This window comes from Echeneis naucrates, chromosome 21 (genome assembly GCF_900963305.1).
Source record: "Echeneis naucrates chromosome 21, fEcheNa1.1, whole genome shotgun sequence".
Taxonomy (NCBI): domain Eukaryota; kingdom Metazoa; phylum Chordata; class Actinopteri; order Carangiformes; family Echeneidae; genus Echeneis; species Echeneis naucrates.
In genome coordinates, this window is record NC_042531.1 from 12,259,425 (window position 1) to 12,285,398 (window position 25,974).

At 38.9% G+C, this 25,974-nt stretch overlaps 2 protein-coding genes across 5 annotated transcripts in view; one reads left to right on the forward strand and one right to left on the reverse strand.

Annotated features, from left to right (window-relative positions):
* Nucleotides 1-20,785, reverse strand: part of hycc2 (hyccin PI4KA lipid kinase complex subunit 2) — a 36,038-nt gene extending 15,253 nt beyond the window's left edge. For 2 of the 3 annotated variants that reach the window (XM_029530124.1, XM_029530122.1), the window contains exons 1-5: nucleotides 20,524-20,785; nucleotides 8,940-9,024; nucleotides 4,909-4,992; nucleotides 3,261-3,362; nucleotides 1,877-2,056 (exon numbers count right to left, since the gene is read on the reverse strand). In XM_029530124.1, the coding sequence (XP_029385984.1) occupies nucleotides 1,877-2,056; nucleotides 3,261-3,362; nucleotides 4,909-4,959 (333 nt within the window). In that variant the 5' untranslated portion in view covers nucleotides 4,960-4,992; nucleotides 8,940-9,024; nucleotides 20,524-20,785. The remainder of the gene's footprint in view (nucleotides 1-1,876; nucleotides 2,057-3,260; nucleotides 3,363-4,908; nucleotides 4,993-8,939; nucleotides 9,025-20,523) is intronic. The other variant, XM_029530123.1, reaches the window with a different exon arrangement.
* Nucleotides 20,786-20,795: 10 nt separating this feature from the next.
* On the forward strand, nucleotides 20,796-25,815 carry LOC115061677 (CASP8 and FADD-like apoptosis regulator). Of its 2 annotated transcripts, none has more exons than XM_029530126.1 (10): nucleotides 20,796-20,883; nucleotides 21,727-22,054; nucleotides 22,145-22,250; nucleotides 22,408-22,543; nucleotides 23,342-23,391; nucleotides 23,482-23,554; nucleotides 23,760-23,797; nucleotides 23,885-23,963; nucleotides 24,544-25,048; nucleotides 25,131-25,815. In XM_029530126.1, exons 2-10 carry the CDS (start codon nucleotides 21,759-21,761, stop codon nucleotides 25,258-25,260), a joined length of 1,413 nt encoding a protein of 470 aa, XP_029385986.1. In that variant the 5' UTR covers nucleotides 20,796-20,883; nucleotides 21,727-21,758; the 3' UTR covers nucleotides 25,261-25,815. The 2 variants fall into 2 exon arrangements, with proteins under 2 accessions (XP_029385986.1, XP_029385985.1); XM_029530125.1 differs by lacking the exon at nucleotides 20,796-20,883 and adding an exon at nucleotides 20,894-21,598.
* The last annotated feature ends 159 nt before the right edge of the window (nucleotides 25,816-25,974 follow it).

Sequence of the window (25,974 nt, forward strand, 5' to 3'; positions counted from 1 at the left end):
TACTTTCAGTATTTATTGCAGGAAAATGCATTCATTTTATCTTCCATCCTCCCTGACATTCAGTATACTGTTGGTTTAAGGCTTGTCCTGCCCTTCACTGGCTTTATATTTTTGAATATCTGATGACATCGTTGAGAGCAAAGCCGTTTATCAGAGTTCATTTGGCAGTGACCACAGGCAAAAGAGGGATATGAGCAAGTACTGTCTGTATGTGGAGTAGTATAGATACAGGGTAATAAATTATGCATCGGTATACCTTTCGCTGTGCCAGCTGACATGAAGCTCTTTCTATTGATATCTTTAGCGCTGAGCCCATTTCCCCAAGGGTGTTTCCTGGTGATGTAATCTGTCCTGGGTCTATCTATTAACAGGGCTTTTCTCTGAGGATTGACCTTCTTGCCAACACACAAACAGCCTCACTGATGCTCCACCTCTGTTAATTCTGCAGATACAAAACATGGTTTCCTACCAACATACTGCTCTTTTCCACATTAACAATTTAAAAACTGCTAGAGACACTTACTGCGAAGCACTACTTTGTATCTGAATCAAAACATGTATCACCTATATAATATCTCCAGATATTTGCCCATACTGACAAGTGACAAATGGCTATGCCTTAACTATAGTGCATTTTTATTTATCATTTTATACACTGCAATTCTTTTAAGCTATGACAGCAATTCACCTGATGAATAGTAGAATGAGTTGGGAACCCTTTGGTCAACTGATAGAATAAATACTCAGCCACACCATCCCAGTTAGCCAATATTTACATAATATGTTGAAAGAGTTCAGTTTAGCTCCAGAACCTTGAACACTGTGGCCATCTCTGCTATTTATGATAAGTATGATAGTACTACCAACCAGTGGCAGTGGGTCAATAGAGGGCGTTAAGGAGCTACCCATCCATGAAACATTGACGCTTATGCATGTACCAAGTTTGAACCATGAATCATTCAACCATAACAAATACAAAATAAATCAACAAAAATACATTGCGTTTTTCCTCGTGTGATTGTGTGACAGCAACTGCTAGCAACCATTTTGCATCCGAATTTTAGGCTAGACTTGCTATTTGTCATTCGATATAAAGCCCTCCTCCAGTTCAAGGGCACCAGTAACACTGAAGTCTGTGAGAGCAAGCAAAATTTTTGCTCCCTTACAAGCAGAGGCAGTGTTTCATTGGCACATGAAAATTTTATTCTAGTTCGCACCTCTGTGTGCTCAGACCAATGGCATTGTTTTCCATATTTTTAATCTTAACGTGATTGCACAATTCATTGAATGAAATACGTCCATCAGCTAGCTATGATAAAAAGGTTTACTTTTTGAATCTATTCTGCCCTAAATCTCTTCATTTTAGATGCTGTACTTTGACAATGGTCTAGTTTAACTGGTTTTTACAGTTTGTGTGTTGTGTTGTGTTCTGATGATGAGGTGCTATTTGACATGTCACATGCAACTGTGACCCTCCCCAACAAATTTAATCACCAGCTGCCAGTGCTACCAACAGGAGCATTGCTCAAGCTGTAAATTCATGAGCTTCTCTTAAGGACAGCATCTGAATGATATTTCTAATCTATGTCTCTCTGCAGAAAAAAAAAAAGCCATTAGGAGACGGGGACAATACTCATATAGTTACGATTCACTGATGATTTTGACTGTGCTATTTCCCAGTTCCATTCCAGCTCCCAATCTGCACTTGCTGTGTGATGCCTCCTTCTCGGTTACCACATGGATACCATTAAATATTAATGTGAACAGACACCCAAAATGTCTCATTGCTAGCATATTTAAAATTCAGCACACCAAACCTCTAAAAGGTCATGCATTTGCCTGTCTCACAACCACCACCATTAGGGCTGACACCCACCAGGTTATAGATGCCCAAGAGTAGGGCCTCAATGCAGCCATTGCTCTGGCGATCCCTGCTGGCTGTGACACGCAGATATACCCACACCAACTCAGGCAGGAACTGCAGGGTGAAACGTCGCAGGCGGTCTTCAGAGCTCCGGTAAAGCTCGAACAACTGGTGGCACACAGGCTCCAGCAGCTGGATTAGTGAAAGACATGTTAAAACACTAATTAGTATAGGCCAGACATGTTAGTAGACTCTGAACTATGGTTATTAGACTGTTCTATAAAGCTTATCAAATAAAGTACATTTCTTCATCTCTGAATACCTGGCTAAAGTGATAACCCACCCCCGCCCCAAAAAAAGTTTTCTCTTCCAATCTCGCAGAAGCTACTTTTTCATCAGGAGGACATTAAGACAGTATCTCTGCTTTGCTCCTTCCTTTATCAAAACAGGAAAGGATCTCATCCTGACTATAAAAGGGGGAGATGGACAGTTGGAAGTTTTGCCGGTTCTCAGTAGTGGGAAGTGCAAAGGAGCAAAGGGAATAAATCACTACGATAAAAGATGTCAGATGAAGTCTCAGGGGAGCCATCTGAGCCAATAGTAACACGTTGGCACTGAAGGCTGTCAAGGGGTCAGTGAAGTGAGTGGCCACACAGCACTACTCTTGTGTATGTTCTGTACTGTGGCTCACCCTAAAATCAACTGTACCTAGCTCATGATTTTGGTGAGGTATTTGACCCCAATGCCATGAGCAAAAACACACAACCGCTCTTGATGCTCTCTTACCCAGTCATTACTGGCTTTTTGCAGCCAGATTGAGAATTGTAATGGGATTCAGATCCCTGGTTGCTTGACACCCAAATTCAACCATGAAAGACAGAGGAAAGAGAATTGGAGGCACCAACTGTATCATTAGAGTGAAATTAGTTCTGTCTCACTGAGTGCCTAAGGCCTTTGCTTTAAAATTACGTCATTAGGCCCTATAAAGAGAATATACTGGTTTAGCCCTGCTGGTATTATACTCCTGTGTTGCAGGAAGTCGAATGAAAACCTGAGGTTGTGATCAAGTATAGTTTGGTATTTGTATTTGAATCTATACACTTTACCAGTGTGGGTAGCAGATGTTCAAGTTATCCAGAGTGCTTTGTGTGCCTCACAGGTAATGTGGCTAGCATTGGCACTGTATCTATCCATCATATTGTCCCAGAGCAGAGCGTGCCTGTGTTTTCATGTGCCCATGTACCTTGCAGCTTTCATATGCAGACACAGCTGTGTGTCAGTTTCATGCTTACTGCCAACCGAAACAAAATTGTGTGAGTCACAAGCAAAATGTTTCTTTGAGCTAAAAATAGCCGTGTTTGGGCGTCAATGTGAGAGTGTGTGCCCTGGGTTTCACCTCATTGTCAGGGTCCTGGATGACTCTGTAGAGTGCCGGCACCAGGGACTTCTTTAGATGCAGGCTGCCGGCGTAGCTGGGGATGTGGGTTTCTGGTAAAGACTGGAGAAAGAGAAATACATGTTTGCTGTGAAAAATACCTGATGTGGTCTATCCAAAAATTTTCTTTACATCACTTCAAGTTGTACTGTTTATATTTATATTATACTGTTTATATTTTATATTAAGGTTATAAGGTTTAATATACCTGTGTCCTTATACATGTGTGCAAGGAACATTCTGTTAACATTGCGTAACAGAAAACTTATGTTTGTGAAAACAGAAAATAGGTGTTTTCCATAAAAAGACATTGTGATTTGCCATTGCAAAAACATCACAGGAGTTTCCAGTAACAGAAACAACGGCTCTGTTATATATATTAGGCCCAGTAAGCCAGGACAGTGAACTAAAGCAAGTATAAGAAATTCAGCCATCCTTAGCAGGTGACAGTAGTAAAAACTGAATGCATAAATGATACACTATAATACTATTAAGAAGCCCCATCTCTTTGCTGAATGAAAACCATTCTGATAAATGTTAAGAAATCTGATTGGTAAGTTTAATAAGGCAAGTTTAGTAAACTTTAAAAGACTCCTTAAAAGAGGAGCAAGAAACTTTTTTTCAAGGTAGTGAAAGTCACAGAATGATGACATTAAACTGATTCTTTAAAAAGTCAAGACTGTGGTGAAATGGAGAAATGCTTGTAGCACAGCCTCGGTATGGTCACTTTGAGAGCAGAACACAAAGTTCCTAGTCTGCACTGCTCACACCATGAGTCATACCAATCCATTTCCCTCGCTCTTCATCATACTCCCTCCTCTCACTCTTTTACAATTTTGTGCTTTCCTCTGCCACCAATCCTAGTGCATCACTCACTTATTTCATCTCTTTGGCTTGTCTTCTCTTTTCACTCCTTCATCACCCACAGATAATATTAAATACTGCATGTGAAGGAGCCATTTCAGGACTCAGATTATGGCTGAAGTCAGCTGTCGCCAGTCTTACTTGACCTGAAGTGTTTTCTCTTCAAATAGCAATATCTTTTGTTTAGCTGACAGTCACTACAAGCATGCTATACACAGTTTTGTCCATGACAATATATGACTTGTGACCTATGATTAATAAACTAACATATATGTTACTTTTACTGCAGTTCTACTACTCTTCTTAAGTCAAGTAACTACCAAAAAGATTATACTAGTATTGCTACTCCTGCATTCTTTTTTTACTGTTTATGAAGGAAAAATGACATAAAAAGGAAAAACTATATCAGGAATATAACAGCAAATATTTCATTTGTGTGAGTTTACCAATAATTTATTAGTATTCAAAAATAAGTTTTATGAATTTGGTCCTAAATCCGACTTTGAATTGAAATTGAATTTACTCAACAATGATTAGACAGCATTTAGTAAAGATTATTGCAAGATGTGCTTTATTCACTGGATCACATTGTGTCTACTTGTTAGGACTGAGCGACCAAAGGGGTGACATAGATATGCCTGCATACTCCTCATTGTAGTTAATACAAATGTGGTTTCTATAAAGACGAAAGAGGAATGACGTCATGGGACATTAGCCATAACAGAGAACTGAAGGGAAACTTTACCTTGAATTCTGAGAGCCATTCTTCAACAACACCTCGCTCTGAACCCAGCATCTTCCTCAGAGACCCCCCCCCCCCCTTGGCTACCTGGTGAACACAGAAAGACAGAAGATGGAGGGAGAATGATATGTAGTGAAAGAGAAGGAGACATAGGAGCCATGAGAACAGTGAGCCCTTGGACCAACATGTCCTTGAAAAAACATGATGAATGGCAATGCCAGGGTTTTCCATGTTTGGGCCTAATTTTGTTATATACTAATGAAAACTGACCCTTAGTCTTTTTTTATAGAACTGCTCACCAGGAAACCCCAGGAAATGATTCAAAAAGCATTTAATTGAAATGGGGCATAAATTTGACAACAAATAACATTTATTAAATTTTAACAGGGTCAGACTGCCAATCTTAGTTCTGAGTATGTAAGTATATGAAAATCAATGCTGCCTGAAAACTACAAATAAAAAACATCCACTAAGATATGCAAGAATATTAACTGGACATAACTGTTAGAATTTAGTGGACTGTGAAAGTTATGATGATGGGCACACCACTGCACAAACGGTCACCCAAGTTACCCCACCTGTCACTATGGATGTGAAGACATAAAAATGAACCATCAAGGTCACTTGAGCTTTCACTGGACAAAAAAGTCTACTTTTGTTCCTAGTCACATTTGAATAGATCAACAGATCAGACACAAGTCTCCACAAGGCAGTAAACCATGTGTTCATCGTATTAACAGAGCCTGGAAAAAAGCCTAATAATATAAGAATAATACAGTGTGTACATATATGCATGTGTATAGATATATGTACACATATGCATATAAAATGTGTTTATATAAATACATACATAAATCATACATATAAAAAAATATGATCTCAAGTTGCAGGCATATTGCCATCCCTGCTTCTGTTCTTTGTGTCTAGCTGCTAAAATTAACTTCTGCAAACTGACCAAGATAACACATCTTCTCATACAATGGAAAATATATTGTTATATACAGTATGTTGTTAATTAATGCCATGAGAAGCTTTGCTATGAAAGAGACATGAGTCTCAGCATAAGAGAGCAAGAGTGTGTGGGTGTGTTGTGTTTGATGGACCAGGGGCAGTCAAGGGTTATGCTCAAGCGATATCCAAAATCCCGATACTGTCCAATTTAACATTATACTCTTATGTTGCTGGTGTAAGTGATGCTGCCATTAAGAAGCTGTTAACTGTTTCTTCGGTTGGATACCAGGGTAGAATCTACAATAAGAAAAATATACAAGAGTTGGACTAGGAAATAGGGAAATTAGTGAGAAAATATTTAAATTTTTGATATCTAATATCTGATATTGACTCCAGTTGGGATACAGGCTGTAGGTCCTGGTTGTAGAAACAAACCAGTCTTATGTAATGGTAGATCTGTCTTCGCATACCATAGCAGACCATCCTTTCATTATTTGACACTTGGACTCTTTATTGTCACTAATCTTTAAGAAAGCAGGGAATGAAAGCAAAAAGCTGTTTTATGCCAGCCATGGCGCTGAGAAAAATCTGTAAAGATGCACTCTGACTCAATAAAAACGTCACTATAAATAAATAAATTAAATGCAATAAAGTAAACATGAAAAGATATTTGTCATGGTAATGAAACCAACCCTAAAACAGAATTTACAACATAAAACCTGCCACTGAGTTCTTGAACAGCAGCGTGATTCACACAACTGTCCTATAAAATAAATCCTTTCAGATGAATAAAATCCCAAACTGAAACCTCAACAACAAAGTCTTAGTCATGGTCACAACTGAGCAAGAATCAGCAATTAACATAATTGTTAATGACTCTCACTCCAAGGACATTGTGTCACTTAAAAGGCTCTTTGAAAGTGGATTTGTCAGACACAAGCTGGTTTCTTACAACTCAAGTCACCTATATCTAAATGCAACAGCACTTGAGCTTTTTTTGCTGGGAGAAAAATGTGCCCTATAAGCTTGTTTGGGTTTGATTTGATGGGATTATGGATTAGGACTAACTCAATAATTTCAAAGTGGGTAGAGCCCACTTAACATTCCAACCTCTGCTGGCTGACTGTAAAGTGGAGGCAGCAACATGACACCAGCACACTGCAATTATACTGCCATTATATATGTCTGTATAAAATATAGTAGTATAGACCACCAATGTTTGGAAAATGTAATTTAGGCAAGCATAGCACAAAGGTACCCAGGGCTACATCACCGATCAGATCTATGTCACAATCCTAGGTCTGATAAAACCTTGTGTTTCTTTCCATCCTCTTCTTGGATAAAAAAAAAAAATGCTTCTCCACCCTGCGATATGTGACAGTGTAGTAAATAAACCGATTGCAGATGTATCTAGGTCAGCGTCATTGGTTTACTTTCTGACACATGCAAGTTAACAGAACTGAACTCAGACCAAACAGATAATGCAGCAGCTATCTGAAGAGTGAAGAGGTGAAGTGCTATGAAGCTGTTAAAAATCCAAAGTATGCTAAATTGGAAATGTGCACAAATACAGACAGTTTCAGCATCCACTGCTGATAAATTCTCACACTTTTCAATTTTACAAGTCCAAACATTGCCAAACTGTGTGTATGTGCACAATCTGAATGCTTTCTCCTGCAGTGATGTTGACACACCCTTGTAAATCTTATTTGGCACACCAAAATCATTACAGGCCAGGAAATTAGCACAAACTCAAAGACCTTCCTGGATTTACACATCTGGTTTTTAATGCGTCCTGCAATTTACAGAAAACACAGCTGCAAAATGTAAAAGGATGACTGGTAGCAAATTCTACATATCATATAAATAGGTCATACTGAAAACTGCAACAGAAATTTCCCATATACTTTAAGAATAAAAGGTTCATTAGAAAATGTAATTAATCTAATCTTCCTTTTTATTTTATTCAGAACCCTGCTTGTCATGTCTGCACTGCTATGGTGTACTGTTGTTCCGTGCATTGACACCTGAAACAACATACATACTTAATACTTAACTGTTTGTTGATCACCCATCCTCACCTTTATTTATATCTATAAAAACCTGCAAATAAATAACTAAATAAAATGATACAGAATTCCCTGGATGGTACAGATAAGCCTGAAAATGTTATAAAACAGGCTTAGAGGAGCAATATATCAGATTTGTTGTTGGGCAAGAGGACACAGTGCTCATGTTCAGTGCTCAGAGCAGATTTCGATCTGAATGGGTGAAATCTTTTTATGTGAGCACATAGTTTCAATCTGTACAAATTGAAAAGCTCCATTTAGTAAGCTTGTTGAGCTCTTCACGAAAGGCTGACTCATTCATTTTCTTTGGCTTTTCAAACTGTCAAAATCTTACTGAAGTAAAATTCTTCATTAGCAGGGTAGGCTTAACGGTTGCCATGGAAACTGTTGTGAAATGACTTCCAGCAAATCATCACCAACATGTTTTGTTAAAACTATTAAAATTATTTTGCTCTCAGAATAGATGCAAGTGTCCTCTAGACGTCCAAAGGCCAAATCCTTTAGGTGAAAGCTCATTGTGATTTGCTTTGTTGGTTTTTAGAAGAACACACAGATAAATGGTGAAGACAATGAATGGATGAGATGGATTGTTAGCCTATATTGAATGTGTAATAGAAAAAAAAAAAGAATTCCTGTTTTGGGACAATGGCAGCATGCACTGCTCTCAGTGCAGAGGAAAAAAATGTACTAAAGACTTCATAAAGATGAAAATCATAGTTATAAAAATGGGGAAGATTCTAAACTTAACATTGACTAGGTGAACAGATGAAATGTGAAAAAAGGTCCATCTCTAAACAGCCTTACCTGGGAGCTCTCTGAAACTGATGTAAACTATTTAAGAAACTACAGTAGGAAGAATAATGTGTATGCAATGTGCTACCTCTATGCATTGACTAATTAATAATTCATAGTTTATAATTCAGCTGCAAGCATCAATAAACTACACAATTTGAGCCAGCTGTCCATTACATTAGGATATCATTACAAGTACATTATTAATTCCTGTGAACTTACCTCAGTATCCCAGAATTCAGATCTCCACAAGGAGAGGCAAATGGTTCTCCACAGTGTCACACATCTGCCACTCACTGTGGATCATCTGCAAGAACAGAAAAGAAATTATTTTTCTTTTTGCTTTTCCTTAAATTATATCATATTAGGTGGCAACACAACAAGACATTATTAGGTGCTTTGCTTTGTCCAAATATAACTATTCAAATTCTTATTCTTATAATTTACTATAAATCTAGACAGAGAAAAACTAAATTCTCATATTTTTGCATTTAAAGCAACAAAAATATTTTGGCACTTGAATGTAGTTTCTTTCTATAAATGGCGGTGATTGATTATGATGGAGAAACTAGACCAGGCAGGGCTGGGCTGGCTGGTTGGCATGTTAAATCCAGTAAAAGAAAAGATGTAATTCGAGAGTCAACACTGATGTTGCTTTCCACCACTTGAGATAAGTCAGCTGGAACAGCTGGAAATGCTTAAGTTGCCAACAAAACCTACAAATAGTTCCTTCAAACAGTCACTCAATTAGCAGTTGTAGGGTAATTTTCTATTGATTTGCCAATTGATCTAGTGACTGTTGCATTTCTAAAGAAAAAAATTACAGATGCATTTTAAAGCTTGTCAAACTAAGGTCTTGAATCAGTCTTACACCGTTAAGAGATAAAATGATTATGGTATGTGAGAAATCAATGCTACAGATAATCAGTCAAGACAATGGTGGCTCAGTAGCCAACAGATGGTTGCTATGTTGGCATGACCCTCAATTAAAGATACAAAGTTTTACCATTAAAAGCATTGCTATTATGTAGAGAAGGCATTCAATATCCGAACAAATAACATGCAGTTTGTGTTTCATAAAAACCCCACATTTTTACTCTTTATTTTAAAGGTTATTTTCAGTCATGGCACAAGGAGTACTTTTTCAAGTTCCCTCTTGTTGCATAGCAACAGTCAGCTGGCCAACTTGTTGTCCACGGCTGCTAAAAATGCATCTTGAGGATCCACACCCAGATTATTTACTGTATTTGGCAGAATGAATCAGGGCTTCAGTGACATACAAAAAGATGCTGTATAGAGCCCACCAAGCACTGTTACGTGTCCCTGAAAGGCAGACCGTGCCGCATCACTGAGGACTGCATGTGATGTTAAGTATTTCCACCGCAACCCTGCGTTTACCTGAACAACCCTTACATTAGCAATTCATCACAAAGTGTGATGGAAACTACCCCGCAAAGCCCCATCTGTCCAAGATTGTGTGTGTGTGCTTTTTCTATGCTTTGAAAGATGCAATTTATTTTCTTTTGCCAAATAAAGCCTTCTGGTTGTATGACTAAAAAAAAAAAAATAGGGTAACTGGCTCCAGGTTGAGTGAAGACAGCAAAGGGAGGTTCTATGAATAAATAATACAACACAACCAAATCTGCATAGATTGCATACCAGATGACAGAATCATAGCACGTAAAAATTCACATCTTTGTATCATATATAATCAATCTCACTCAGTGGGACAACATTAAAGGGGATATTGTTCCATGTTGTTAAGCCAAAGTACCTGTCTCTTTAATATCTCTCGTTATAATAAGCCATCTTTCGGCAAAATGTGCAAGCCAATAAACTTGGCTGTCTGGTGGCATATTAGATTTTGATTTGACTTCTGCATCAGTGTTATGAAGTATTGTTGAATTTCTTGAAAAGTGGCATTCAAATAGTTTTTTTTTTTTTTTAATCACTAATAATCCACAATTCAACAATTACAATTCCTCAATTAAAGAATACTTCTCAGAAAATCTATTACACTGCAATGTGGATGGAGGATTAACGCCACATGCTGACACTACCACAAACAATATTACGGGGTGATTTTCTCAAGCAAGTTAGATTTTCAACAAAGCATATTTTGTAAAGCACAGTAGCCTAAGTCATGAATAAAAATTTTTCAGTCAATTGACCAAACAGCATGGTCAAAAGTATATTGGACTACTAATACACAATATATACAAAGTATTTTTCCTCATTTAGGTGATCTGTGATTCAGATCAAAAAAAAAAAACAAAAAAACAAAAACAACCCAAAGTACAAGCATAAAAATAATGTAATCTCTAACTGTCTAACTTATATCCATGGCTGGTTGACAAGAGTAAAATTGAGTCTGTAAAATAAAACCCTGCTACGGTTATAGCAATGCACCTGGCCCTTTAATGACAAACGAGAGCGGGAGTACTTCCCATTCTCTGCTTATATCATTCCAATATCTGTGCATGCTTTAAATAACAGCTCTCTCTAGCCAGTTGTCACTGTTGGTTAAATATGTCATACACCTAGTAAGGCCAGGGAAATAACAGAAACCAAACTTTCCTTCAAGGGCTACTCTTCCTCTGTGCAGGACCTCCTCCTTGTCCTGTGCTGGGCCTCACAAAGGGAATAGGAGAGTGCCAACCCATCCTGTTTACCGCACTTCAGACCCCAAATTACAATGACATTGTGAAACATGCTGTGAACTAAACTGAAACAAGGCCAGCAATAGTATTTTGTTTATTGCATTGAGTTTCAAGACAGAGGAAACAATGTTAAAGCATCCCTGAAAACAATAAATTAATAAAAATATTGGACTTAATGGTACAAAAATTTAACACAATATCATCTCATTCTTACATCAGAATGATCTAGTCACACTATAAACTTCTGAATGTAAAATAAAGTGCAGGACTGCTTAACACTGTTTCAGCTGGGTTGACCAAATATAAAGAACATTTTTATGTACAAAAAACATGGCAGTATTGTCATTGAATTTGCACACACACTCTTCTGGCTCAGCCAGGCTTTACTTCAATAGTTGAGCTTTTTTTCCCCCCAAACATGTCAACACTAGTGGACAAACTGACAAACTAATCAATCAACGCCTCTGTCATGGTACACATAATTATGACTTGTAAAATGCTCACGTCAAGCTCAATATTGACAGGGGCAATTTTCTTGTGTTTTAATACGTCATAATTATAATTGGGAACTTGAATGGACAGGTTAAAAATCTAAGTAAATGATCAAGTTGTATGCAGGTGTCAGGTGAGAGGTAAAATCCAGAACAACAAGAGCTTGACATGTTGAGAGTTGGGGAAAGACTGGTGTGTGTGTGTGTGTGTGTGTGTGTGTGTGTGTGTGTGTGTATGGCTGTGCCACGTCTTCACACCCACTAATGGTCTGACCAGCAGGGCTCCTTTCCATTGTCAACAGACACCAGGACATGCAATGCTAACAGCAGCTGCAGAACGCTAATTGATATGCTGCTTAACTCTTTAAACAAACACTACAAGTGAAAGAGTAACCATAACCTGTTGGCAATAACACGTAAAAGGGAAATGTACAACTATATCCAAATTCAACATGAATGAAACTGCAGTGTACTCTGGCAATAAATACACCTCAATTAATAGGCAACATGTTTAACAGACTGCTGATTAAATTCAAAATTAACAAAAAATATTCTAGATTGCCATCTATAGTGACATTTTGGTTTCCTCTCTGCTGCTGCAGGGAAATACCCATGACATCATCACGTGGCAGAAAGTGCATTTTAAAGCAAAACGATACTGTGCTGACAACATTGTGCATCCCTATTCTGTGCAAATCACACTCTGCTGTACTGTAAGCGCGTTGACCTTTGTGAATGTAAATTAACCTCTACTTTTACTACTGAATTTTCCAACAGATGGTACAAAGTTAGCAACAATACTCAACATAAAACCAAAGAACTTAAGCCTCAAATCTAGTCAAATCAAGTCTTTCTTATACTGTGAACTGTGTGGTGGTCTCTCTCAAGCACAGAGCAATGCTCACTATCTGTTACTAAGTGACTAATTAATCCGAACAAACACAACATTACAGCCCGAGAGCATATAGAGACCTACTTTAAACCAGACTGCTGCACCCAGGGTAGCAGTTTGGATAATCAATCTAGGACACAGCCAGAGCACGGGAGGAATGGTCTAACTGAAGATTTAAATAGTTAAACTCTTCCATTTAAAATCTTAAGTGGAAACCCCTTGTTGCCCCACAACAAGAAGTTTGCGAGTTCGGTTGCCAGGCCTGGAGTTCATATGTTCTCATGCTTGTGTGGGTTTTGTGTGGTTTTTCTTCAGGTACACCAGTTTCCTCCCACCGTCCAAAGACATGCATGTTTGGGTTAACTGGTGACTCTAAACTGTCCGTAGGTTTGAGTGTGAGTCGCTGTTTGTCTGTCTGTCTGTCTCTGTGTGTTGGCCGTGTGATGGACCGGTGACCTGTCCAGGGTGTACCCTGCCCCTCGCCCAGTGTGAGTTGGGACTGGCTCCAGCACCCACGACCCAAAAATGGATAAGCGGTAGAAGGTGAATGAATGAAAGTTGCATGTGTTTGTGTCCAGCCATCTCTGCCCTAAATGAGCAGTACCAGGTTTCAACTGTCCAACACTGTGGATTTAAGGTCATCTTAGCTCAGTCAGCCATTAATTATTCATCTTGAGCAAGTTTGGTCCCTGTTTGGTTTGCTGCACTTCCGACACTGTCCTTCCTGTTTCAAGTTTAAAAATTAACACCTAACTTAGATTGATAGATGACAGTTTAGTGGTCCCTGTTGGAAAATTTCCCTTTCTTTTAACAAGAAAGCCAGAGCGCAGTGTCATATTGTGATCGGGAAAATATTTTTAGTTTTCTTACTGAATAAACACAATTGGTGCTTTATTCATGTTATGTTAATATGTTCTACCTTCTAAATTTGTTTTAAAGAGTTAAGTGAAGAATGTATGATTGAGCAAAGATGAGTTTGGAGGCCTTTCCAGTCAAGTTTAATAAAAATCTAGGCCAGTTCTTTTTTTCTTTTTTTTTCCAGCCTGCTGGTCAAAAGCATAATTTAACAAAACACGTGCCTGCTAAAATTGCTTCCTGGATGCCAAAGTAATTCTGTAAAAGTGAGTGAATTTGAATGGTCACTGTTTGTGGAACATGCACACAATCATATTATACACACCCACACTAAATCCAAATACTTTACCTATGTAGGGGGATTAACTCTAATACCTGACCACAGTGAACCAGTGTGCTGTAATCTCCATCCCTGGGCCTCTCAGACAGAACAAGAAACAGCCACTCATCAGGGAAGTAGTCGGTCTATTCAGGAATAGCAGATATAAAACTGGAAAATGCCACTGTGTGTGACACCAAGGAATTTGATGGGTAGAGGTCAAAAACAGGGAATGAATGAAGTCAAAATGTTGTGAATCTAGTCCATAGGACAGAAAGGAAAGGCTGTATGGAGAAAAAAAAAAAAAAAGGTATAAAAAAATTAAAATGAGCGTCAGACAGAGATTCGTCCAAATGCAGACAAGAATGAGACATTGAAAAATTTCCTAGACTCTCTCCCTCTTCCTCTCCTCATCTCTCACAGGCCAAGCTAAGGGAACTGAGGCATACACACATCCTGGGCTAAAATTAGCTCTGCTGCAGCTGCAAGACCAGACGTGTTGGGATGGGCCTTTTTTCGCAACTAAACAAGCACAGGCACACACGCACACACAGTTTCACAAATTACACAGTGTGACCCACAACACACAGCAACACAGGTGAGGGCCAACAGTATCCTGCCGGCCTCCCTACTCCTCACACTGAGGCATGCAAATGCTTTTAATGCAAATATTGTGTGTATACAAATCCATATACAGGATGAGCACACATGCTGCAAAAAGGCCCGCATCAGAATTGGGATTTAAAAGAACAACTCAATTTGTAAATGCTAACAGCATTTCAAACATTTACCATACAATCTTATCCTCAGTGACTTAGATTGAAATCTTGTCTGCAATGCCCTATACTTTCCCAAAAAGTATTATATTATGTTGGCACTTGTACAGATCCAGAGCATCTTGACAAATTGGCACTTTCCTTACAAATAGAAATGTGAGTGTCATTTCCAAAATAGTAAGTCACATGGTGCCTTTCATTTTCTGTGTACAACACATTAAAGAAATACCAAAAATACAGTAATTTTGCAGACAGGAGTGCAAATATCCCTTTGGACATCTTAAATCTTACAAGTGTGTTTACACTTGCTATCAATACTACTCTGGGTTTTGAGACTATCAGAAATACTGATGTCTCTGTTTTAATTTCTCCAGGTTAGGCTATGCTGTTGTAAGGTTAAATTCAGCATTTTGCTGGTGTTTTCTATAACAAGTAGCAGCAAGCGCATCCCCAGTTTACAGCATGAGGTGCATTTTCAGGTGACAGCTATCTGATGCAGAGCTATAACAGTCATCTGGACAGACATTGATTTATTTATTTATTTATTTTTTTAAATGGCATTTTAAAATGAAAAGGCGCTAGTAGACATAGTCTCTGAGAAGTCTTGATTCCCTGAGTGTCCATAGCTGCTAATGTTATAAAAGTGTATTGTGAAACAAACACCAATAGATGGCTTGTTTTTATGAAAACCTACTACTTCATTTACTGCAGCTACATGGTGTACATATGGTGGTGTTGGTGATGGGCAGTGCTTCGGTTTTTAACTTGACTCTGGTGAATAAGAGGAAAATATTGAGCTGCAATATAAGATGATCTGCAGTATTCTAGCAATGGGCCACCTTGGGCTTTTGTGAAATGCTCGAAGGCTGAGACCATGAGATCAGCAAAGGGGCGAAAAAACTAAACAAAACAACAAAACCAGAGGAGGGGGGTTGCATGAACACATAGCCACCTGAATTACTGATGGGCCAGCAAAACCACTTAACAATCAAGCCAGAGGCCCTGGCTTCTCAACTTCCTCCCACCCTGCAGACATATAAGGAATAATACATTAAATATTTTCCAGCAATGCTGAAAATAACAATAATAGGGGCTACATCCATCTGTTGCACTGGAACGGATGCAAAGATATGACAATAGCTTGACAGTGACAGAGTTCTGATCACTATGGGAGCCAAGTTAATAAGCATTAGACATAGCTCCTTGGCCAGACTTTCTTTTGCCAAAGAAATTCGCAGTCATGCCAAGTATTTTTAGACATCTAAAAAAAAATTATTATGCATGCAAACTGTTCCTTTCAGGTTTTTCACAAGCTTTTAACTGTCTATATTTGATCAACTATGTTTAAGACTTAAAAAGAAAAATCCCTGTTCCCGGACAGTTGTGAGAAAACTGGCAGCAACAGCAACTAGGCCTCAATAAGTGTAGGGAACACATTTGTTAACAGGTGCCTCACTTTAAAGTGAACATCTCTCACAGCTTGCTTCGGCAAAAGCCTCCACTTTCCTTCCACGTCTTTTCAACCACATCACAACAACAAATAACTGGCAATAATTCAAAGGCTCCTGGAATCCACCGGAGTTTGGCATCTGTTCAACTTCAGACAGGCGCTGAGTCGTGACCAGCAAGCTGAGCAGGAGAGCAGTGAGCAGACTGGAAGGAAGGTGAAGCCAAGCAGAGAGTTGCTGTAAAAGGCTGACTAATTATTTTGTATTAACACATTGACCATTCTGCCATCTTAATGACATAGAGATTGTCTGCAGAACCACAAAAACACAACCGACTCACACCCACAACACAACAGGCTTAAAGGACAGGTGCCTTTCAGTCTCATGCACACCATGTAGAGGTCAACAGCAGGATGTGTCATTTCCATCTGTTCAAGTGTGGCTATTTCAGCATTTCAGCCTACTTTATATGGTGCCAGCAGAAAGATGACAATCACTTCTTACTAGAAATTGTTGTTTCAAAAAGTACTTAACCCTGTCTTTTCCCTATAGTCTTCCATTTGGTTCAGATCAACTGTGTCAAACCTGTTTGATGTTCTACTATACTTGTCATGATAACGTTTTGGCCATTACAGCGTGGTGCAGTTGGTTATCGATTAAACAAAAATGTCCTTTTCAGGTGCAAGCTATTTAAGGGGAGATTTTCTGCTTTAAATTAAATACCTTGAGTATTTATTGGAAATTGAGCAGGACAAACAAGAATATAATTGTTATAACTTACTTTTCATCAAGTTACTGTTGCTGATATGCAACATTGCAACATTAACTCTCTTGTGCCATGACAGTCTGACTGCTTTCAACATTTGCATCATCTGAGCTCCTGATTTTAGTTTGTTGACAAAGTGCTATCTGGTTGTAAGAGGTGAAGCCACAGATTAATACTGAAAAGTGTGCACATTGTACTTTGTTCTGTCTGTTTTGGCCTGAGGGTAATTTCTAGTCAAGAAACAAAAACAGCAGTAGATGAATAAGCAAGCAAAGTTTTCTGACAGTGATTATTATTCTGCTAAAACTTGCTCAAGCCATCTAATGATTGTAGTGATCATATGAAATAGTGTGTGGATCATGATGTGTTCAGTTCAACTTAAATACCTAGTTCTTTCACCCACTCCATCCAGTACAGAAGAGTGGGTTAAAGGTAACCACTTCATAAGACAGCATGGACACATATCAATAGTGGACACTGAACTGAAGGAGTTTAAGGCACGCTGAAATAAACTACAGAGCTGTACAAAGTCAAAGCCTTTCACCACTTCCATGGGAATAAGCCCATTTTGCTGTCGGGTTAATACAGTCAATCTAACCTAATCAAAACATTCACACACATGCAGCAAACCAACAGTGATGATTACATCGAAGTTTTGCAGCAAGAGCCACTTTCTAAATACAAATATGATGATAAAAGCTTACAATGCAAGCACATGTAATTGTCTGCCAACTACTGTCAAAAAGCAAGTGTGACATACAAATCTGGTAGATAACTGGACACATTGCCTTCAAGCATTGCATTATTTTTGCTGATTTACAGATCTGTTGTATTTGAATAATGATGTATGTGTTTTAAAGGCTAAACCTAGGCATTCAGTGACACATTTACAACATGCTATAAAACTGTGTTTTAATTAAATGCCAGAAAGTAGTACAATAAGGTTTTGATGATGAAGTTTTTTTGAGAAAATTTATTTTGCAGATTAAATAATAATGAAAATATCAGTTTCCAAACAAAACAAGACCATCCTTATGAAACAGCAGTTGCTCTCACGCCTCAAATAGCAGTTTGCAGAATTGCCTTTATGGTAATTCCATCCTTAACTTGGGCACTATATCCGCGATTGCCAGGCCTTTTTGCAATCAGTTTTGAAAGCATTGATTCATTTACAAACCAGGGGAGTACAAGCATCATGCTGCTCCACCTCCAGAGCCCCCACAGGAACAGTGTAAACTCTTGTTTGGCTCACAGAGAGAGGCACTCACTGTGTAGGGGGGGTGGGGGCCCTAACGTACATCACAGAGACAGCCAACACACAAGCAGGCCTCATACCTGGCAAAGCAATGAGTTAGTAGCACCACAGCTCTCTCTAGATGACAACCAAATATCAAGCTGGTTTTGTATGCACACAACATAACTACATTGACTCCACTGGCAACCTTTAAGGACACTTAGAAATCAGTTTGCCTGCTGAATGGTGACCGAAAGCAAACACCATAATCAGTTTCAGAGATACTGTATGTTCAAAGTGAAAATGTAGAATTGTGTGGCTTCTCATTCAATCAGACTCTATGGGCCAACAAAAAACACGGCAATTCAGATTTTTCTCTGTTGAAAGAAGTGAAACGGCAGGGGGCTGCCTGTATGATCCTCTGACTCTGTGGGGGCAAGTACAGTGGAAAATAGTTCCCACTGCTAATCCATGGCAGGCTAATTACAGCTTTGATCCCCTAGGCGTGTGCATCACCATAGGTGGGAGGAAGGCTACACACTCTGTAGCCCCATATACAGTTATGGTTAGGTTTGTTTTGGTTTGGTTTATCTTCATAAGCTCACAGCTGCTGTAGATGTCTGAGCTACAAATTACAGTTTTGTAGATTAGCTCAAATATTGGTACACAGTTTGCCAGAGTTGACCTCTGTTTTTAGTGAAACCATCAGATAAACTATAGTGTTTTCACAACACATAGACCCTTAAATACAGTGTACACTGCTCGATAAATTATTTCAGCAACTCACAATATGATCCGATAGATATTAGTCCTCCTGTTCATAAAAAAGCATTGGCTGCATAAGATATAATTTGTTACACTGATAATAGAAACTCAACTCCTGGAGTCAGAGACACAGATTAAGTGGGTAAATGGAGTTTCTGTCTAAAATAGACCACAGCTCTGATGATAGCTTAGTCCCAAAACACACAGTGGCAGAGGGAGAGCAAGGGAGGAGGAGAGAAGAGGAATGACGATTGAGGATGAGCAGCAGATGGCATGGAATTATCTGGATCTTCAGCTCTACATCTTTGCCTGTGACGCCATTATTTTAGGGGTGGTTTACTTATCATGACCAACACCATTACCAGCAAAATCCATTTCATTTACTGATGTCAGCGTTATACACAGGAGCATGCCAACGTTGACAGATCAACTTGGCAAAGGTAAATTGGTTTGGCAGAATGGAGAGAAATGAATTAGAGATGTTGCCTTTGCAAGGCATGATGCAGCTTGCCCACTTTGAACACTGAACAACTTGTCAAGAGTAGAACTGCAACAATTAGTCCATCAATTTATTCATCAGCCAAAAGAAAATCAATAAATAAATTGATTTTTTGGTTTCTGATTCCCAGTTCCCAGTTGTGCACATTTCCCTTCAACTTATGCAATCTGAATGTCTTTGAGGACTTTAAAGTAACTCACTCCTGTCCAAGCTCAAAGTAAGAACCCGACCCGACTTTAGTCAGATAGTGTTGTATCACTGCCATGGTGAATGTTTACCACTGCAGACGTTGGATGAACAACGAATTACTTGTTGTCACCTAAGATTACTTGGCCACTGATGTATGAACATACGCAATAGGCACATTCAATGTGGTGGGTATTAAAAAAAAAAAAAAAAGACATGATGGTGTGAAGACATCAGAAAATAAAAATCAAATAATAAACAAGCACTGACTGGCCAGAGACCTAATCAAACACATCCCAAAACTAATGTGACCTAAACTGAATTAGAGCCAACCCTGGAAAGTTACTCACGCCTGCAAGGGTGCAAAATGTAAACTTCCGTTTTCTCAACTTTCAAAATAAAACTATTTTAGGAAAACATGCTGCAGGCGTTTTGTGGAGTTGCCACTATCCAGCGTCACAGCAGAGTTATTGCATAGGTTCTGGGGACAGAATAACAATGAGTGACATCGAAAAGTGCAGCTTTATCTCCAACAGAGAGAGCAGCTAACCTGACCCCAGCCGGTGTGTCCGCAGTGAGCCGTTAGCTAACGGCCGTGACTGAAACTGCCACGAAGGCTGAACTTCGACGTCAACGTTAGCTGGCTAGCTGAGCCTGCACGCCGTTAGCCTGTCTGCTGCTGGACATCCTCATCCAGTCGTGACTAGGCCGAAACGTCTTGGCTCTGCCTGGCTTTACCGAAACCCGAGCATCTGCCGCGGAGACACCTAAAGCGTGAGCAGCCCGCTCCCGGTTTCCATCCACATGAACGGCGCAGCGCTGACGGTGATCCGGCTCACCAGCAGCCCCGTACCCCCGCTACTACCTTGAAAAACCCCGGGATGTTTTTGGGAGCCCGAGTAGTGAAGCTCTCACCCGGACTGAAGCTGGCGGTGGCAATGTCACCCGGACACGGTTTCGGGGGAAGGAGAGTAGCGGTTTCCCCCCCCAGGGCGGTCACCCAGGTCGAGTATCTTTCCTCCGAACGTCCCCTCTCTGAGCAGGCAGCACCTCCGCCCGGTCCCCCTCACCGCAGTGAGGCTGCTGAGGCTCGGCGCATCACGATTGGCCAGACTGAGCGGAACTCAGCGCAGTTTGACAAACAGCGAGCGGCCGCGACGCCTTCAAGGCTGTCGGAAAACTCCCCATCCCAGTGTGAACTCACGTCTGCCTTCATCTCCGGAGCGGATTCGTCAACTGGGCATGAGCTAAAGGCGGATTACATGAAAAACAAATGCAAGTCAACACTGTTTATTGCAAAATTTTGACTATTTTTGTATTTTTTATGTGTTGTTTTGTTTTTGAAAATAAGGAAGACTGAAAACAAAACTCAATATTTATGACGATAGAATATTGGCACAGTTAGTCGTTTATATGCTCCCTCCTATGCACACAGTAAATACACTCAAACATGTTCATATGAATAATTTATAATGTATTTATATGTTAAATACATCTTATAAACTACTTATTATGTGTGTAGTTCTATATTCAACGATTTTCATTATTGATTAATCAGTTGGTCGTTTGATCATTTGGTCATCTGTAACACATGACGTAGTTAAATATCACAAAGTCTGTGGCTTTAAATGTTAAATAATTGGCCGAAAAGATGAAAAAAAAAAAACCAAAACAAAACAAAAAACAAATAACATGCTGCCCTTAACTTGTCTTCGTGAAATTCGTCATGAGAGCAGGATGCGCTTTCACTTTCATTTAGCTTTGAAAGACTGCTATTATGACCTTAAAAGCGTCCGCATTGGAAAATGGGTTGGGGTCATTTCGTCTAAACGAAAACTCTTGTTCAATGCGTGGGCGATTCTGTGAGAGGAGGAGATAGTTCATCTTTTTCATAACTTTCCATGCTTCCCCACGGGTTCTATTTAACACGTCACCTGTTATGGTTTTCATTCCGCTTTGACTTGCTCTCCGTCTCATCATATCCTGCCCGGTAAGCTGTCCGTATAGTTTAATACCGTTGCTATTCTTTGTTAAACGTTGACGATACTTTGCTACTGTATGCAGTGCTGGAGGGCACAGTTTCCTCCGTCGATTAAGTGGTCGCCTTTACTGCTGTAGGACACCAGCTACGCCGTCGCTTGCCCGAGTCCATGGCCCCTGTAGATCAACAGGAGCTCCAGGCCATTCAACAGGTAGCTGAGGATCTGAGCAGCTCTGAACGAAGGATCATCCTCTATCTGTTTGGAAAAATTGACGCCGACTACAGTGTGGCTTCTGTGAAAGACATGCTGGAATCTAAAGTGGTGGGCCAGGAAGGAGGGCGCCAGCTCCTGGCAGAGCTTTTAGTGCGACTGAGACGATTTGATATCCTGAGGAAGGTGTATAAAATCAGCAGAGATGAGATGGACAGGACCCTTCAATGCCAGCAGATTCTGCCAAGATTCAGGTTAGATATGGTTTTTGGATCATAAATATTCCAAAAATATAAACTCACACGCTCTGGTCCTTCAAGTGATATTGGTTTCTTTTACTGCAGGGTGTTGATGGCTAATGTAAGTGAAGAAATGACACATGAAAATCTAAGCAGTCTGAAATTCCTGTTAAGCAGCACAATACCACGTGAAAAAATGGAAAATTCAAAGGTAAGGGTAGTGACTGATGTCTGGTTTTGCTTTCACTCACTGAATTGCTGCAACGTGTGTGGGAGGGGAGTTTTGGTACTGAAATTAGAGTTAGAAAATGTTATGAATTTCCTTTGGTATGTCAAACCAATAACTCACTATTTCTGTTTCCTGACAGAATTTCCTTGATGTAATCATTGAACTTGAGAAGCTGGACTTAGTGTCACCTGAAAGAGTGGATTTTATTGAGGACTGTTTTAATAACATTGGCAGGAATGACCTTGCCAAAAAAGTGTCATCTTACAAAATGCCAGGTGAGATGGTATTCTACCTATACTTTATAATACTGACTAACTCAAATTTGTATAGATCCTATTTATAAGAAAAAACACTTAAACAAAATGTGACTGGAAGTTTCTCAAGTGTGCGGAAGTGTACACAGTGCCTATAAAGTTTGAAGGTCTAACACATTCTTCATAGAATGGTTAAGATGAGAAGTGAATTAATAATTTTTTCCCCCACATCCTCTTTAGAAACTTACGTAAGAGCACCACATGTAATAAGGCTTAACTTTCAAGTTCCAAGTAAACCTACAGACAGAAGAGAAACTCAAAGAAATGCTACCGACCAAAGAAAATATCCATTGCTAAGATAAAAAAATTGGATTTACATTCTTTTTTCAATTTAATTCACGTAATTGACGAAATCTTACTTCATTTATACCAATATAATATCCAAGAGCCATTTATTTCCCACCTCAGGAATGTCTTGAACAGTCTGCTATTGTTTATACCTGTCCCCTTATACAGCCTGATTTACTTCAGCCCAAAAATACTCTGTGGTACCTGTTTATATTCTCTTAAGCTTTAAACAGTTTTGACCAGTGAAAGGCAGAAACAGCCTCGATAAAGTTTACTGTATGCTGAGAAACCAAGGTCTATACATTTGGTGGATATGGAATTTGGATTGAAATGTCACTTTGCAAAGAAACCACAAGTTCAGATACTGGCCAAGTAACTGTACATGTGTAATGTAAAAAGAGCTGAAAATTTGTTGTTATCATCTTCATTACCTGCATTTACTTGAATTCCTGTCATGCATACCTTTTACAGTTGTAACAACTGCACATCATTCGTCTCAACAGCAAAAGCGAAGAGCTCCTGTGAGTATGACAGTTCACAAAAAATTACATTTACTATAATTTTCCTTTCTGATAAGACTAGACAACAAAAAAAAACTACCTTCTCTACAGTGTACATACAGTGCCGCTTGGATTGGTTCCCATTTATTTCTGCAAAAAACACAGGGACAGTCCATCCATATGGGTAAGATGAGCTACATATTAACAAATTACAACAAATTCAAACATATATATTCCCCAGAGATAGTTAGTCAAAGTATCCTTCTACAATAAGATAGACCTTTTGATTGGAACTCACCTGAGTGTACTATTAACCCATTTGGGAAGTCCCAGGTCATAACTGAATTTCACTTTGATATTCGTAAAACCCCATTACTCTCTGTCCACAGCCACAGAAACCAGACCGCACATACAACAGAGCTGTCAGGTAAGCCTTGTGCTTATGGTCGGAGCTTGTGTTAAATTTAAAGAAGTACATTTATGAAACAGTTTTGCTTGCTCTTTTACATTTCAGAGTGCACTTGACCGTTACAAATTTAACAGTAATCCCAGAGGAGTTTGTGTTATCATAGACTGTGTGGGTAACGATGGAGGTGAGATACACTTTGTACACTGTAACTACAGTCTAGTGATAGAAGAAATACAGATCACTTACAAAAGTAAAATTGTTAATACCAAATTGTAAAGATATTTGTGCACACTGTGCAAACATACCTCAAAAAGTATGAGAAAGAAATAAAATAAATTAAAAAAGAATCACTACCAAAAGTGCCTGTAGTAAAAATTGTCTGAAAAGTGACATTCTTCATTGTTAATATCATAAAATGCTAAGAGCTCATATCTGAAATGTGGAAAAGGACTTACCTCAAGGAACAAGTTGTCTTAAATCATGTAATGTATTTAATACATTTGTCAAACATTTTATGACAGTTCTTATTCTGGACTGTAATCAATATACCATAACTGAAACTATAGCTATCAAATAAATGGTTGAGTAAATGTATTTAGTTGCATCTACCACTGAAAATTTGTTTTTATTTCAGTGGATGCTTTAACTTTCGTTACTAGTTTAAGTACTTGTTGCTCAGCAGAAAAATTGCACTGCAACTACCTTAATTACTTGTTTAACAAGTGAAATATAAAACCTGGTTTAATCTCTCTTTATTCCATCAGATATGCTGGAACAAACATTTAAGGCTCTTCACTTCAGTGTGACCATCTACAAGTGGCTGAGTGTGGAAGACACTCTTTCAACTCTCAGAAATGTATTCAAACAGGGAGAGAACCACAAAGGCGATGCCTTTGTTTGTTGCATCATTAGTCGTGGTACTGCAAACCATCTCCTGGGCACAGACTCACACAGCACACGTCTACATCTGGACAACGTCAGAAGTCTTTTCACTGCTGACACATGCCCAATGATGGCTGGAAAGCCCAAATTGTTCTTTATCCAGAGATACAGTGTACCTGAGTACCAACCCAGTGCCAGGATGCATCATCGGGATGAGGATTTGGAGACGGATGGGTGTGATGAGCTGTCCAAGTTTGGTTGCATCCCTACAGATGCAGACGTGTTCTGGAGCCACTGCTCCACAGATGAACATCAACTGGAGCAAGGACATCATCGTTCTCTTTACCTGAAGGTTCTGACAGATGCCTTACTCAAAGGCCAGAGGAGGTACCAGGAAATACTCAACAGCAAATTCTACCTTTGTGTGAAACTGTCACTGCTATTCTAACTCTTGTTTGTGTTCCGACAGGAAAGCTAAACTTGTTGATATTCATACTGAAGTGAATGGGGCCATCTTTGACCATAACAAGAGGAATCCTGCAGAAAACTACCGCATTGATCTAAAACACACTCTAAGGAAGGATCTGTGCTTGCAGTAGACAACATTGTATAATTGCAATATTTGTTTAATAATTTTGTTATATTTGTTCTCTGAATCCTTGATGACATTTACATAACATACTCTCTGCCAGAGGAAGCCTTTTCACTTTGTAGACAGAGACATCTACTGGTAGTATTTATTCAAAGCAATTCTAAAAAAAAAATTCTGGTTGCTAATTTATATATTTATTTACTATGCAAATATGTAGTAACGCAATGAAACGTAGACTATGGAATTAAATTTACAGCATTAATGTAAGAAGTTTGTCTTCTAAAAGTGCAGCTAAACCAGACACGATCACTAGATCTACCTTTTTAGTAGTATTTAGCTTTTTTATCATTTGTTGTTCTCTTCATATCACTTAAATTTTATACATTCATTTTGTATTTATTTGTGTCAAGGGCAGGCTGTTATTATCTTATATATAACAAGTAATCCATTAAAGTGTATATCACTCACCTTTAAAATATTAGATTAACATTAACATTAAATTTTTTTGCCCTCCATATTTATATTTATCTTTGTTTCAATACTGTAATGTTTAAAAAAATAAAGAAAGTTATGACTGATATGTCAATCTGTGTCAAATGATGTTCAGTGTTTTGATCCTTGTGTTCAGGAGTTCTAACATTTGGGTGTTGACTAGTGATGGAAAGTTCGGATCTTTTTATTGATTCGAGTCTTTTGATCTCGTTCAGTAAAATTAATGAAG